Source organism: Ovis canadensis, chromosome 21 (genome assembly GCF_042477335.2).
Source record: "Ovis canadensis isolate MfBH-ARS-UI-01 breed Bighorn chromosome 21, ARS-UI_OviCan_v2, whole genome shotgun sequence".
NCBI classification, from domain to species: domain Eukaryota; kingdom Metazoa; phylum Chordata; class Mammalia; order Artiodactyla; family Bovidae; genus Ovis; species Ovis canadensis.
The window spans coordinates 56,146,286-56,157,649 of record NC_091265.1 but is presented as its reverse complement, the minus strand read 5'-3'; the positions used below and the strand labels follow the sequence as shown (position 1 = coordinate 56,157,649).

Sequence of the window (11,364 nt, the reverse complement as noted above, 5' to 3'; positions counted from 1 at the left end):
TTTTCCAGGAGGTTATGATTTATTCTACATTATTGATGTGACAGGGAACAGGGCCAAGTTTCCACCTCCAGGATCCCAGAGGGGGGACAACCAGGAGAATTATCTATATCAAAGATCAGGGGCAGAATCAGGGAGGGATCTTCCTGGAAGTGGCTGGAAACACACGGGCTCAGGCCACGGGAGCCAGGCCGATCTGGTTGTTGGCCCTATCGAAGACGGTGAAATACTGGCGGATGAAGACATCACCCAGGATCCAGAGGTCCCCGGAGGAGGTGGGGATGTCCATGCCCTCGAACCCGCTGGAGCAGACGTCGTCGCTCTGGAGGAAAGGAGAATAAAACCCTAGCTGGGATGCAGACCCTTTGGGGACAGGCGCTGGGGCCTGAGCATCCAGGACCACAGTGCGCTGCCAGCCACGCGCAAGGAGGAGCTTCCTGGCTCATGCCTGGGGACTTGGCTCTTCCTGGCCTGGGGTCTGCCTCTGTAAGCAACTCGCTGCTGTCTTGGTTTCCAGGGATTACCAGACATTATCCAGTGTTTCTGGCAGATGTACACACCCTGACGTCAGCATCGGAGCTAAGGGGTTTAGGGAGAACTCAGCTGCCGGGAAGGATTCTGGAAGCACTGGTGACACAGCCTTTTCTCATTATTCTGATCCCCACCAGTGGCAAACTGGATCAGCTGCTAGTCCTTTTCATTCACTAAGTCGCTGACTTTGTGACTTTGGCTGCATATTACAATCCTCTCTGGAACTTCAAGCCCTCTGCACCCCATCCCCCACCATGGCTAAGGCTCCACCCCCTCCTAATTAGCATTGCTGGGGGAGGGGCCTAGTTAGTTCTTGCTGAATGACATCCACCCACTGGGCAAAACTAGTTTCCCATCCAGCATTGTACTAGAAGGCAGGGTTTTCCTGGGTGCATCGGCACGACTGAGCGACTTCACTTTAACTTTTCACTTTCATGCATTGGAGAAGGAAATGGCAACCCACTCCAGTATTCTTGCCTGGAGAATCCCAGGGACAGAGGAGCCTAGTGGGCTGCCGTCTATGGGGTCGCACAGAGTCGGACACGACTGAAGCAACTTAGCAGCAGCAGCAGCAGCGAAACCATAGGAGTGTCATAAGCCCTGACCCTATGGGAGGTGTGGTTTCCATTTGCCCAACATTTTGTAGCTTTGATGTGGGCAATCCCGTGTGATTACGATAACTGCACCCTGGTGTGGGGAAAGGTCTAGGTTTTAGATAAAGGAGGGATCCAGGGGCTAGTACCTTGCTGAAGAACCTGGGGCTAATCCTTGAGACCCAGAGCTTGGACTCCAGGACCCAACTAGAAATCCTCCTTTCACACCACCAACCTTTGCCTTGCTTTTCCTCCCTGGGGGTGCTGCCTCTCAATTCTCATTCACACACTTATCTGTGATGTATTCTTTTTCTCCGGAGGCTGTCCAGAGCAGATGGCAGCTCCAGCTTGTGGAAGTGCCCTTGCCCTTGTGCTGAGGGGCAGTCTGTGGCCACATTCTGGGGGGGCACATCTAGTGGAAGGCCCAGAGCCCCCTTACCTGCAGGATGTAGGCACTGGGAGGCACAGGGTACTGGACACCGTTGATGGTGAAGACAATGTCAGGCAGGCTATCGATGGAAGAGCAGCTGATCACCTCCTGGAAGGAGCGAGGGTTAGCAGGGCTTTCATTGCTCGTGCGTGGCAGATCCACCACTTGGGTCTAGAACAGGGCAGTCAGGGCTGAACTTACTTCGCCAGAGGAATCCTCGCTGGCTCCAATGTAGCTCTGAATGTTGGAAATGGCAGTGGTTGGGCCGGCCAGCAGAGAGGTACCGGTGTCAACAATGGCCTGGCAGCCATCGCTGCAAGCGATGGACTCTCCATTCATGGTGATGCTGAAGAAAAGAGGCAAGTCAGGGTCCCCTGAGCCCCTAGGCGGTACATCTCTCAAGGAAGAACCAGGTGACCCTGGTTCCTTCCCCATCCATTGGCCAGTGCATAACATTTCAGCTTCTCTTGTTCACACGCTCATTCTCTGAACTCATGTAGTCTACCAGGAATTACTGAGTGACTGCTCTGTGTTAGGCAGAGGACATGCAAAGCCAAACAAGACGGTGCACGGTTTCTGGCCGCTGGGAGCTCCTACTCTAGCTGGAAAGATAAATTATGATTGAGGAGGAGCAGGATGAGTAGGGGAACAGAACCCAAGCCAGGGTGAGGGTGCTGGTGTGGACCATGCCAGGGAAGGCTTCTCAGGGAGGTGGACACCCAAAGGTTGTTGGGAAGAAGAAGAGCTAGAGGAGGACATCACAGGTAGAGGGGACAGGGGGTGGCAATGGTGCTGGACTGATGGCCAAGTAAGTCCAGCCCTGACTGCCCCATTCACCCGAGGGGCAGGAGTTCGAGGAACTGATGGGGTTTTGGCATGGCTGGGGCAGACATAGGGAGATCAGTGTGTCCCAGTTTCCCCGGGACTGTCTTGGTTTAACTACTGAAAGGCTGGCATCCCAGGAAACTGCTCACTCCTGGGCAAACCTGGGCTATGGGTCACCCAAGCAGGCCAACTGCGGGCAGAACAGCTGGAGGTTAAGGCTACCTGGGGGCAGACAGTCTTTGAAGTGGAAAGTGGAGGGAAGTGTGTTTGTGTGTGTGTGTGTGTTTTAGTCTCTCAGTCTGTCTGACTCTCTGACCCCATGAACTGTAGCCTGCCAGGCTCCTCTGTCCATGGGATTCTCCAGGCAAGAATACTGGAGTTGTTTGCCATTCCCTTCTTCGGGGGATCTTCCTGACCCTGGGACTGAACCTGTGTCTTCCATACTGAAGGTAGATTCTTTGCCGTCTGAGCCACCAGGGAAGCCAATGGGAGGAAATGTTTTTTTTTTTTTTTTTTTTTTTTAGTGTTAGTCGCTCAATCCTGTCAAGACTCTTTGCAATCCCATGGGCTATAGCCCACCAGGCTCCTCATCCATGGGATTCTCCAGGCAAGAATACTGGAGTGGGTACCCATTCCCTTCTCTAGGGTATCTTCCTGACCCAGGGATTGAACCCAGGTCTCCTGCATTGCAGGCAGATTCTTTCCCATCTGAGCCACCAGGGAAGCCCGGGAGGAAATGTTTTGAAACAACTTCTCCACCATTTTGTCCTGACCTTAGACCAAAAGTGACAAGCCCCCTAGAAGCCAAGATGTATGGACAGGGGACCCCTCACTCTTCATAGAGATTCTGGTAGACTGTCCTGTCTCTTTGCTCAGAAGGGAATTGGCTGTCTCATTCTTGCTGAGTCTCTGGGGCAGGGGTCCCAGACACTGCTTATCCTCCAGTGATGTGCCCTTCCCTGGGTCTCTCTGATTCAGCCAACTTTTACCTTCTCCTTCTGGAGCACATTTCCCTGTGCTGGCTGTTCCAGGGGGATGTTGGAATTCTTAGTTAATTATGAGTGTGTAAAGAAATGGAGTCTGGGGCCCATGCCAGGATATAGCCCATCCACGATGACCTCACCTGTCCACAGTAATCTGCCAATAGCCCTCAACAGAAACAGGCACCCAGTTCAGACTTCCCGAGTAGTAAGAAGAATCGATGCCACCAAACATCACCACGCTGCCGCTTTCTTCGTTGCTATGGACAGTGGAGGGGAAACAGGAATTCATTCATACATTCACAGTTCCAACTGAACATATAAACTCTGTGCATTCTAAGAGTTAGTTTAAAAAAACAAACTTTTTGTTTTGTACTGGAGTATAGCTGATAAACAATGTTGTCATAGTTTCAGATGTACAGCACAGGGACTCAGCTGTACATAAGCATGTATCCATTCTCCCTCAAACTCCCCTCCCAGCCAGGGTGCCACATAACACTGAGCAGAGTTCCATGTGCTATACAGGAGGTCCTTGTTGGTTACCCATTTTAAATATAGCAGTGTGTACATGTCCATCCCAAACTCCCTAACTATCCCTTTCTCCCATCCTTTCCCCAGCAACCGTAAACCAAGAGCTGCTCTTAATTGGGATCTTGCCAGCGTCAAGAACTGAGCAGTGTGGGTGGTCCACAGGGTTTCTTATAATCCTGACACCAAGACCCATGCCGTGATCACTCATTTCTGTTTTACAGCTGAAGTAACTGAGGCTCAGAGAGGTGGTGCAGTGTGCCCAAGGTCACACAGCCAGGGAGCCACAGATTCTGGGTCTTTTTGGTTCCAAAGTATGTGTGGTTTCCACCACATGCTGTCTTTGCTGTGGGGACCTCAAGAGAAATAAATGAACAACAGTGTCTGCTCTTAAAGCCTTGATAATGTAGTTCATGGTTTGCTGGGCTGCCGTCTGTGGGGTCGCACGGAGTTGGACATGACTGAAGCGACTTAGCAGCAGGCGTTTTTCATTGCCATGACTAGGTGGGGGTCAGAGGAGCCGCTGGCCTCTGGTAGGTGGAGGCCAGGGAGGCTGCCAGACATCCCAAAGCAGCCCCCAACAGCAAGGAATCATCTGGTCCAAAAATGTCAATAGTGCTGGGATTGCGAAACTTCAATCTAGTTGGCCCTATGTGAATTACCTAACTGCCCATAAAAACAGATTATGTTTAAGAGAGCTGAAACTTGAATATTAAGTGGTCAAGAGAAACAAAGGCTAAAAAGACCCTCCTATTGTACATTACTGGAGTCCTGATTACTGGAATATTCATTGTCTAAATCTCTGCAGTTTCAGTTTAGACAGGAAAGCAAATGTAGATGACACTAAGAAATTATTCAGCAAACAACTGGTCACAGACAGACCAGTCACAGACAGATGATTCCACTCCCCTAACCCCACACCACCTTCCTTGTAAACATCTGATAGTACCAGTGAGATTATAGGACAGTCAATATCTTAAAAAAAAACCCAACAAACCATCAACGATGACAAATCGCTTCAAAAGAAAAGGATGTGAGTGTCAGAGGAAGGTTGAGTGTCTCAAGAAAGTTGATGACACAACCTCAGATATTCTGGCACAAACCTCTACTCAGCCAAAACCAAAGCTTGGTTATTCTTTATTCTTAGAATTAGCTCATAGCCACACCTGGAACCTAAATTTTGTTAACTAATAAAAGAAACTTGCTTTCATCATTTAAAAGTTTCTCTGTTCAAGGTCTAAATCCCAATCAAAGCTTCTTTTCATTTATTGCTGTGAACTTTGGCTCCAATTTTAAGTGGATTCACTCTTTAAATTTTTTTTTTTTAATTTGGCTGCACCGAGTCTTAGTTGGAGCATGTGGGATCTAGCTCCTGACCAAGGATTGAACCCTGGGCCCCTACACTGGGAGTGCAGAATCCTAACCACTGGACCACGAGGGAAGTCCCTAAGTGGACTCATGTTAAATGGTGGTCTTCTGGAGAGCAAATAGCTAATGATATTTGACTTGCATAAAGCAAGGTGACAGAGAATCTTGCTAGTAAAATAAGATGATGAAGACTGTTCATCAGAGAGGAATTTGGTACCGTTCTCTCCAAAGATACACCTCTCAAGTCTAATACACTGACCTTGCCAATCCCCCTGCTTGCCAAGATTCCAGCCCATCCAGCCTTTGACAGCCACCTGCTGGACCTGGTGATCGTGACCTCCTTGCTTCACTTACCTGCTCAGGTAGACGGAGAAGAGGTCTTGGGAAACCAGACCCTGGTCCCATATGTTGTCAAAGACAGGGGTGGCCCCGGAGGAAGAGATGCTGGGGTAGGCGAGACCCAGGATGCCGTCGAAGGGAGCATAGTACAGGAAGGAGCCGGGCTCTGTCTCACTCAGGCCAAAGATCTGGTTGGTGTCGCTGATTCCTCCGACCTGCGTGGGGGAACCGAGACGTTTCTCATTGGCTTGTGCTGAGCACCGCGGGGTGCCCACCCTGGGCTCAGAGCATCCCCTGGTTCATTGCATGTAGGACTTGGCTTCTGGGGCATCAGGGTGGAAGGAGGGGAGAGGGATTAGCCCTGGAATTTCTTGTTATTCTGCTGGAAAGAACAACTGAGGCTGATCCCCAGATGGGCACCGTCTGCGGCTTGGTGTGAGAATGTGCTGCAGGACAGATGGTCACCATGTGTGTGTGTTTTTGAAGATCAGATGCAAAGCAGACGCTGGGCAAATCAGAACGCTGGACCCCTGGTGCGCCCCGGAAAGGCGGGGGATGCTTGTGGCGGAGCTTTTGTGACTCGGGGGCTGTGGGCTCGGGGAGGAGGAAGAAGAGGAGGTGCTAAAAGAGAACTGAGCCTTTTCCTACCTTCTTCCTACCCCTTCATAGCATTCAGCTTGGGTGCTGACATTGGCTTCTGGCTTCTGGCATTCCCCTCCCTTATTACTTCTGCCCCCCACCCTGCCGCCACCAGCCCCTCCAAAATATCTGTGGTATCTCTGCCACTTTCTGCATGCCCCAGTTAGGTTGCTTTTGTGATACCAAGACTCATATTGAATGAGCTGCCACAGAGGGTGAGGAGGGGATGGGGAGAGGTCTGTGCTGTGGCCTCCAAGGTCCCTGAAGTTGGAAGCTGTGCAGGATGAGGCGGCCGGCCAGAGTGTGCTCACCTCGACGGTGTCGTATCCAAGGATGCCCGTCATGCTGCCGGTTCCGTAGGTGATGGACAGTGTCTCACTGGTGGCCTCATAGGTGGAGGAGTCTTGAGGGTTGAAGCGGTTGTGGTTAGCTGTGAGGACAAGAGGAGACATGGTCAAACTCCAAAAGCTGAGCCAGAGTCATGGGCTGAGGGTGCCTTCATTTTGGGTTGGATTTTGGAAGAGAAAGTTAACTTTTTTCTTTAGACTTTGGTGCCCTAGTGTTCCCAGGTTCCATTCCTGTCTGGTTGGACCAACTGGGATCATCTCACTGTGGATGGAAACTGTGGCTATGAAATGAAAAGACACTTGCTCCTTGGAAGGAAAGCTATGACAAACCTAGACAGCATATTAAAAAGCAGAGACATCACTTTGCTGACAAAGGTCCCTATAGTCAAAGCTATGGTTTTTCCAATAGTCATGTAGAAATGTGAGAGTTGGACCATTAAGCTGGCTGAGTACTGAAGATTTGATGCTTTCTAACTGTGGTGTTGGAGAATACTCTTGAGAGTCCCTTGAACTGCAAGGAGATCAAACCAGTCAATCCTAAAGGAAATCAACCTTGAATATTCATTAGAGAGACTGATGCTGAAGCTGAAGCTCTTAATACTTTGACCACCTGGTGCGAAGAGCTGACTGATTGGAAAAGACTCTGATGCTGGGAAAGATTGAAGGCAGAAGAAGAAGGGGGTGAACAGAGGATGAAATGACTGGATGGCATCACTGACATGATAGACATGAGTTTGAGCAAACTCTGGGAGATGGTGAAGGGCAGGGAAGCCTGGCGTGCTGCAGTTCATGGGGTCGCAAAGGGTTGGACACGACTGAGCGCCTGAACAACAACAATGCTGATGGAAGGTCCTGCCAGGCTCATGCTGACTGGAGCAGGCCCACAGCTGCCCATGGTAATGTGCAGCTGCACACTCTGCCCCTGGACTGAACTTCCTGAGGGCTGGGACCTTCATCCTCCAGGGCACCTGAGCCTGGCACATAATAGGTGCTCAGTGAATGCTTTTGGAGTGGATTCTGGCTTTAGCGGGCTTGAAATCAGCCTATGTGAGGCCCCTGAGCATTCGGGGCTCCCAGGTGACTCAGTGTCAGGAACCTTGGGGGGGCACTCACTGCAGGCTTCGCTGGAGCAGTAGATGGAGGGCACCCACAGGTTGGAGGAGCCGGTGTCAAAGATGACAGTGAAGTCCTGAGCGGGGGTCCCGATGCCAATGGTGCCGAAGTACTCCGTCTGCCAGGGGGACACACAGCTCAGCAAATGGGGACTCCCCAGCCTGGCCTCCCCAGGGACTGTCGCTGGGTCCTCTTGGCCACATCCAGTCTCCCCCTTCACTGGCCCTCTTTCCTTCGTCTCTTGATCCTTCAAGGCCCAGCCAGGTCTCCCTTCCTCCTTGACGTCTTCCCTGATTGCTCTCCTGTCAGCCTCTGGCTATTCTCTTCTAAGCCTCATGAACAATCAACAATAACCTGCTGTCCCCTCTTGCCTTGAATGTCTTAGTCTTGTTATCCTAGAGAATGCACACTCTTGGACAGGGTAGAAACTTATCCAGCAGAGTAAATCTGTTCTTAGCCGCTCAGCCGTGTCCAACCATCTGCAGCCTGATGGACTGTAGCCTGCCAGGCTCCTCTGTCCATGGGGTGTCCGAGGCAAGAATACTGGAGTGGCTTGCCATTTCCTACTCCAGGGGATCTTCCCAACCCAGGGATCGAACCCAGGTCTCTTGTGTCTCCTGCACTGGCAGGCAGATTCTTTACCTCTAGCACCACCTGGGAAGCCCCAGCAGAGTAAATGCTTAAACATTTTTTCTTTAGATTGTTGATGGGGAGATAAATAAGTCACCTAGAAGTGAAGATCCCTTGAGATATCTTATTCCTAAGTCTAGATGACTGCAATGGGTTTAAGAAAGGGTATCCTTGGGACTTTCCTCACAGTCTAGTGGCTAAGACTGCATGGTACCAGTGCAGGGGGCCTGGGTTCCATCCCTGGTCAGGGAATTAGATGCCCTCATGCCACAACTAGGAGTTTGCATGCCGCCACTAAGACCAGGTGCAGCCGAATAAATAAATAAAAAAAGAAAGTATCTTCATGAATTTTATTCTTAGTGGCAGCAGTTTTTCCCTGGCTAGCCCTGCTCCAACCACACTGCTATGGTTCTTTCATGACCAGCTCATTCCCATCCCAGGGCCTTTGCACTTGGTATTTCTTGTGCTAAGAAAATGTTTATTCTAGATCTTTCCTTGGCCGACTCCTTCTTATCCATCCTTCAGTGCTGTAGTCAAATATCAGCTCCATCAAGAGGCCCTCCCTGACTACTTTATCTAAATTTACCCCTGCCCCATTCTTTTTCTCCTTACTCTAACTAATTGGCTTTTTTCTCTGTGGCACTTGTGATTACCTGGAATTATCTTACATTCCTATTTATTTGTCTCTTATTTGTCTTTCCATCTAGAATATAAACTCCAGGATCTTTGCTTAGTCACCGTTGTTTCCCCAGCTCCTCGCATAGTCTCTGATAGAGAGTAGGTGTTTTATAAATATTTGTAAAGTGAACAAATGGGCTAACTTTACAAAGCTTTTCCCAAGCTCTAACCGAAGTCCAGCCCCCACCTAAGCGCTCAAAAAAACCCAACAAAACCCAAAATGAAACAACTTCCCCCAAATCAACCCTCCCTTACTGCTTGAATTACTCAAAGCAACCCTCTGGTGGTGGATAGTAATAGTTCTGTCTTACAGACAAGGAAGCTGAGTCTCACTCAGACTTGTCCAAGGTCCCATGACTTGGAAACATGAGAGCCTAGACTTCCCTAGGTCTGGCAAATGTCATAGGCCAAGCTCTTAATGACAGGCAAGATTGCTTCACGACCTTGGCTTTCACCCAGGGGACGTATAGTATCCACAGAAGGGCAAGCCCATTGGATCCGAAATGGAAGAGTCAGAATGATCTTCCTGAAACTCCAATCTGATCTTGTCAATCCCCCCTCCTACTTAAGGTGATCTGGTGGCAATTAAGATGCCAGTTTTTATCCCCCCGACCCACTCTGGTCTGGCTCCACCCACCAGCCCCCGTGGACACGGACCTTGCTTTGAAAATAGACTCTGGCTTCCATTCCTCAAATGCACTCTGCTCCCCGCTGTCACAGGGTCTGGTGCAAGTCTTCCCACTCTCTGGGACACTCTCCTGTCCTCTCGGAACTCCCCTCTCTCTTCCTTGCCCCAGGGAGGTGTCCCTGCCCGACATCTGTCTTGCAGTCCGTGTGTCAGGTTCACTGGGTGGCCTTGGCCTGGTTGTGCTTGTCATGCTTTGTGAGGCTCCCTGATTATCATCTGTCTCTCCTACTAGATTGTGGGACCCTCACATTCATCCACTGCTGCTTCTCTGGGCCCAGCACAGAGCCTGACACATAGGAGGTGCTCCACCTAGGTAAGCATTGGATGAACGAATGAATAAATGAATTGAGAGCAACATCTCTGACTGTGAGTTTTTCCACTCTCCCTGTGTCTCTGAGATCCAGGGAGCCGACCCTGGGTTACACTTGCCTAGGGGTGTACACTGGCCTGTCTTCCCAGACCCTGGGATCCCCCCTCTCTCCTCTAGGCTGAGTCCTTGGAGCTGGCCCGCTGCCTGCCCACATACTCACATCCAGGTAGTTCTGAAGGGGCTGGTCAGACACCAAGGTGGCGGCCTCCCGGATGTACTTGCTGCCCAGGTTGTATTTGTGTGTCTTCATGAATTCCTTCAGCTTGCCATTCTCGATCAGATTCTGTCTCAAGGACTTCTTTTTGACGAGTGGGATCCTGTGGCGGAGCATTTGCACACAGTTGGTTTGGAGGAAGAAGGGTGATTAGACAAAGGACCTGCTAATGAGGTGCTGTGGAAGACCCAGAAGGAAAAGGAAGCTTGCCCAAGAGCACAAGAAGGAAGTTGAGAAGGCAGATGCTCCCGTCTTTGGGCAGAGTAAGGCAGACAGGAGAAGTGGTTGCCGGAAGTGGCCCGGCCCAGAGCTGGTGTAGAGAACCCTACCCAGCCCGGCCTGGAGGGTCTGTGCTATTAACCACGTCTGCTGTGCTGCGTCCCCCAACGAGCAGAGAAAAGAGGCTCCGGACGGATGCAGAGAGAGGAGTTGTGGGAGGGAAGAGGGAAGGACAGCAAAAGGAAATAACCCCAGGAAAACAGCTCTTGGTGCAGAGCGTTCCCCAGACTCACTTGAAGACGCTGCACTCAGAGAGCACCACCAAAGCAAGCAGGAGCAGCCACTTCATGGTTCTTCCTGGCTCCCAAGTCTCCGGAGAAGGGAAGACGGGAAAGTGTACAGTAGCAGGCAGGAGCCGCTCCTTATATACAGCCCGAGTCCTCGGGCATGGCCTTATCAGCCACCAACGTCACCCATTACTCTCACCCCAAGCAGAAAGTTTCCTGATAAGATTGTGCCTGCCCTATGCCATGTTCAGAGTTTCCAGTTGAGTAGCTTTCCATTTGTTATCCAGACCTCAGGCTGGAATGACCCCGCAGAGAGCAAGTGGCCAAGTGGCGGCTTATTTCTTAAATGATAGAAGGCATCCAAACTCGATAAGCGGAATATTTCGACAAAATTGGTCCAAAGTACACAGAATGTTGGACAGATGTCAGAGGAGCTCCAGGTACCTGAATGGTCCTTGTGGGACAGACGGTGGGACAGAGCGGCTGTCCTTGCAGTGATGGGCCATGTCCCCAGAGTGTCAGTCCTCAAGCACAGGCTTGGGCAGGTGGTTTGGGACTCAGGAAACATTTCCCCATGAAAGGATCGTT

At 50.7% G+C, this 11,364-nt stretch overlaps 1 protein-coding gene across 1 annotated transcript; it reads right to left on the bottom strand.

Annotated features, from left to right (window-relative positions):
- LOC138427177 (pepsin A) lies at positions 1-10,911 on the bottom strand. Its single transcript, XM_069566533.1, has 9 exons — positions 10,783-10,911; positions 10,217-10,373; positions 7,691-7,808; positions 6,542-6,660; positions 5,607-5,806; positions 3,500-3,616; positions 1,753-1,897; positions 1,561-1,659; positions 1-319 (listed from the first exon to the last, which is right to left on the bottom strand). The coding sequence occupies exons 1-9, from the start codon at positions 10,836-10,838 to the stop codon at positions 170-172; spliced, it is 1,161 nt and encodes a 386-aa protein (XP_069422634.1). The 5' UTR covers positions 10,839-10,911; the 3' UTR covers positions 1-169.
- Between the last annotated feature and the right edge of the window lie 453 nt (positions 10,912-11,364).

What these genes read in the sequence shown, in the direction of transcription:
- LOC138427177 (XM_069566533.1), bottom strand. Translation starts at nt 10,838, where the DNA reads ATGAAGTGGCTGCTCCTGCTTGCTTTGGTGGTGCTCTCTGAGTGCAGC. An exon ending in CCCTTCAGAACTACCTGGAT is followed by an intron (nt 7,809 to 10,216) that starts GTGAGTATGTGG and finishes TCCCCCTGGCAG; the next exon opens with ACGGAGTACTTCGGCACCAT. An exon ending in TTCTCCGTCTACCTGAGCAG is followed by an intron (nt 3,617 to 5,606) that starts GTAAGTGAAGCA and finishes CACTGTCCATAG; the next exon opens with CAACGAAGAAAGCGGCAGCG.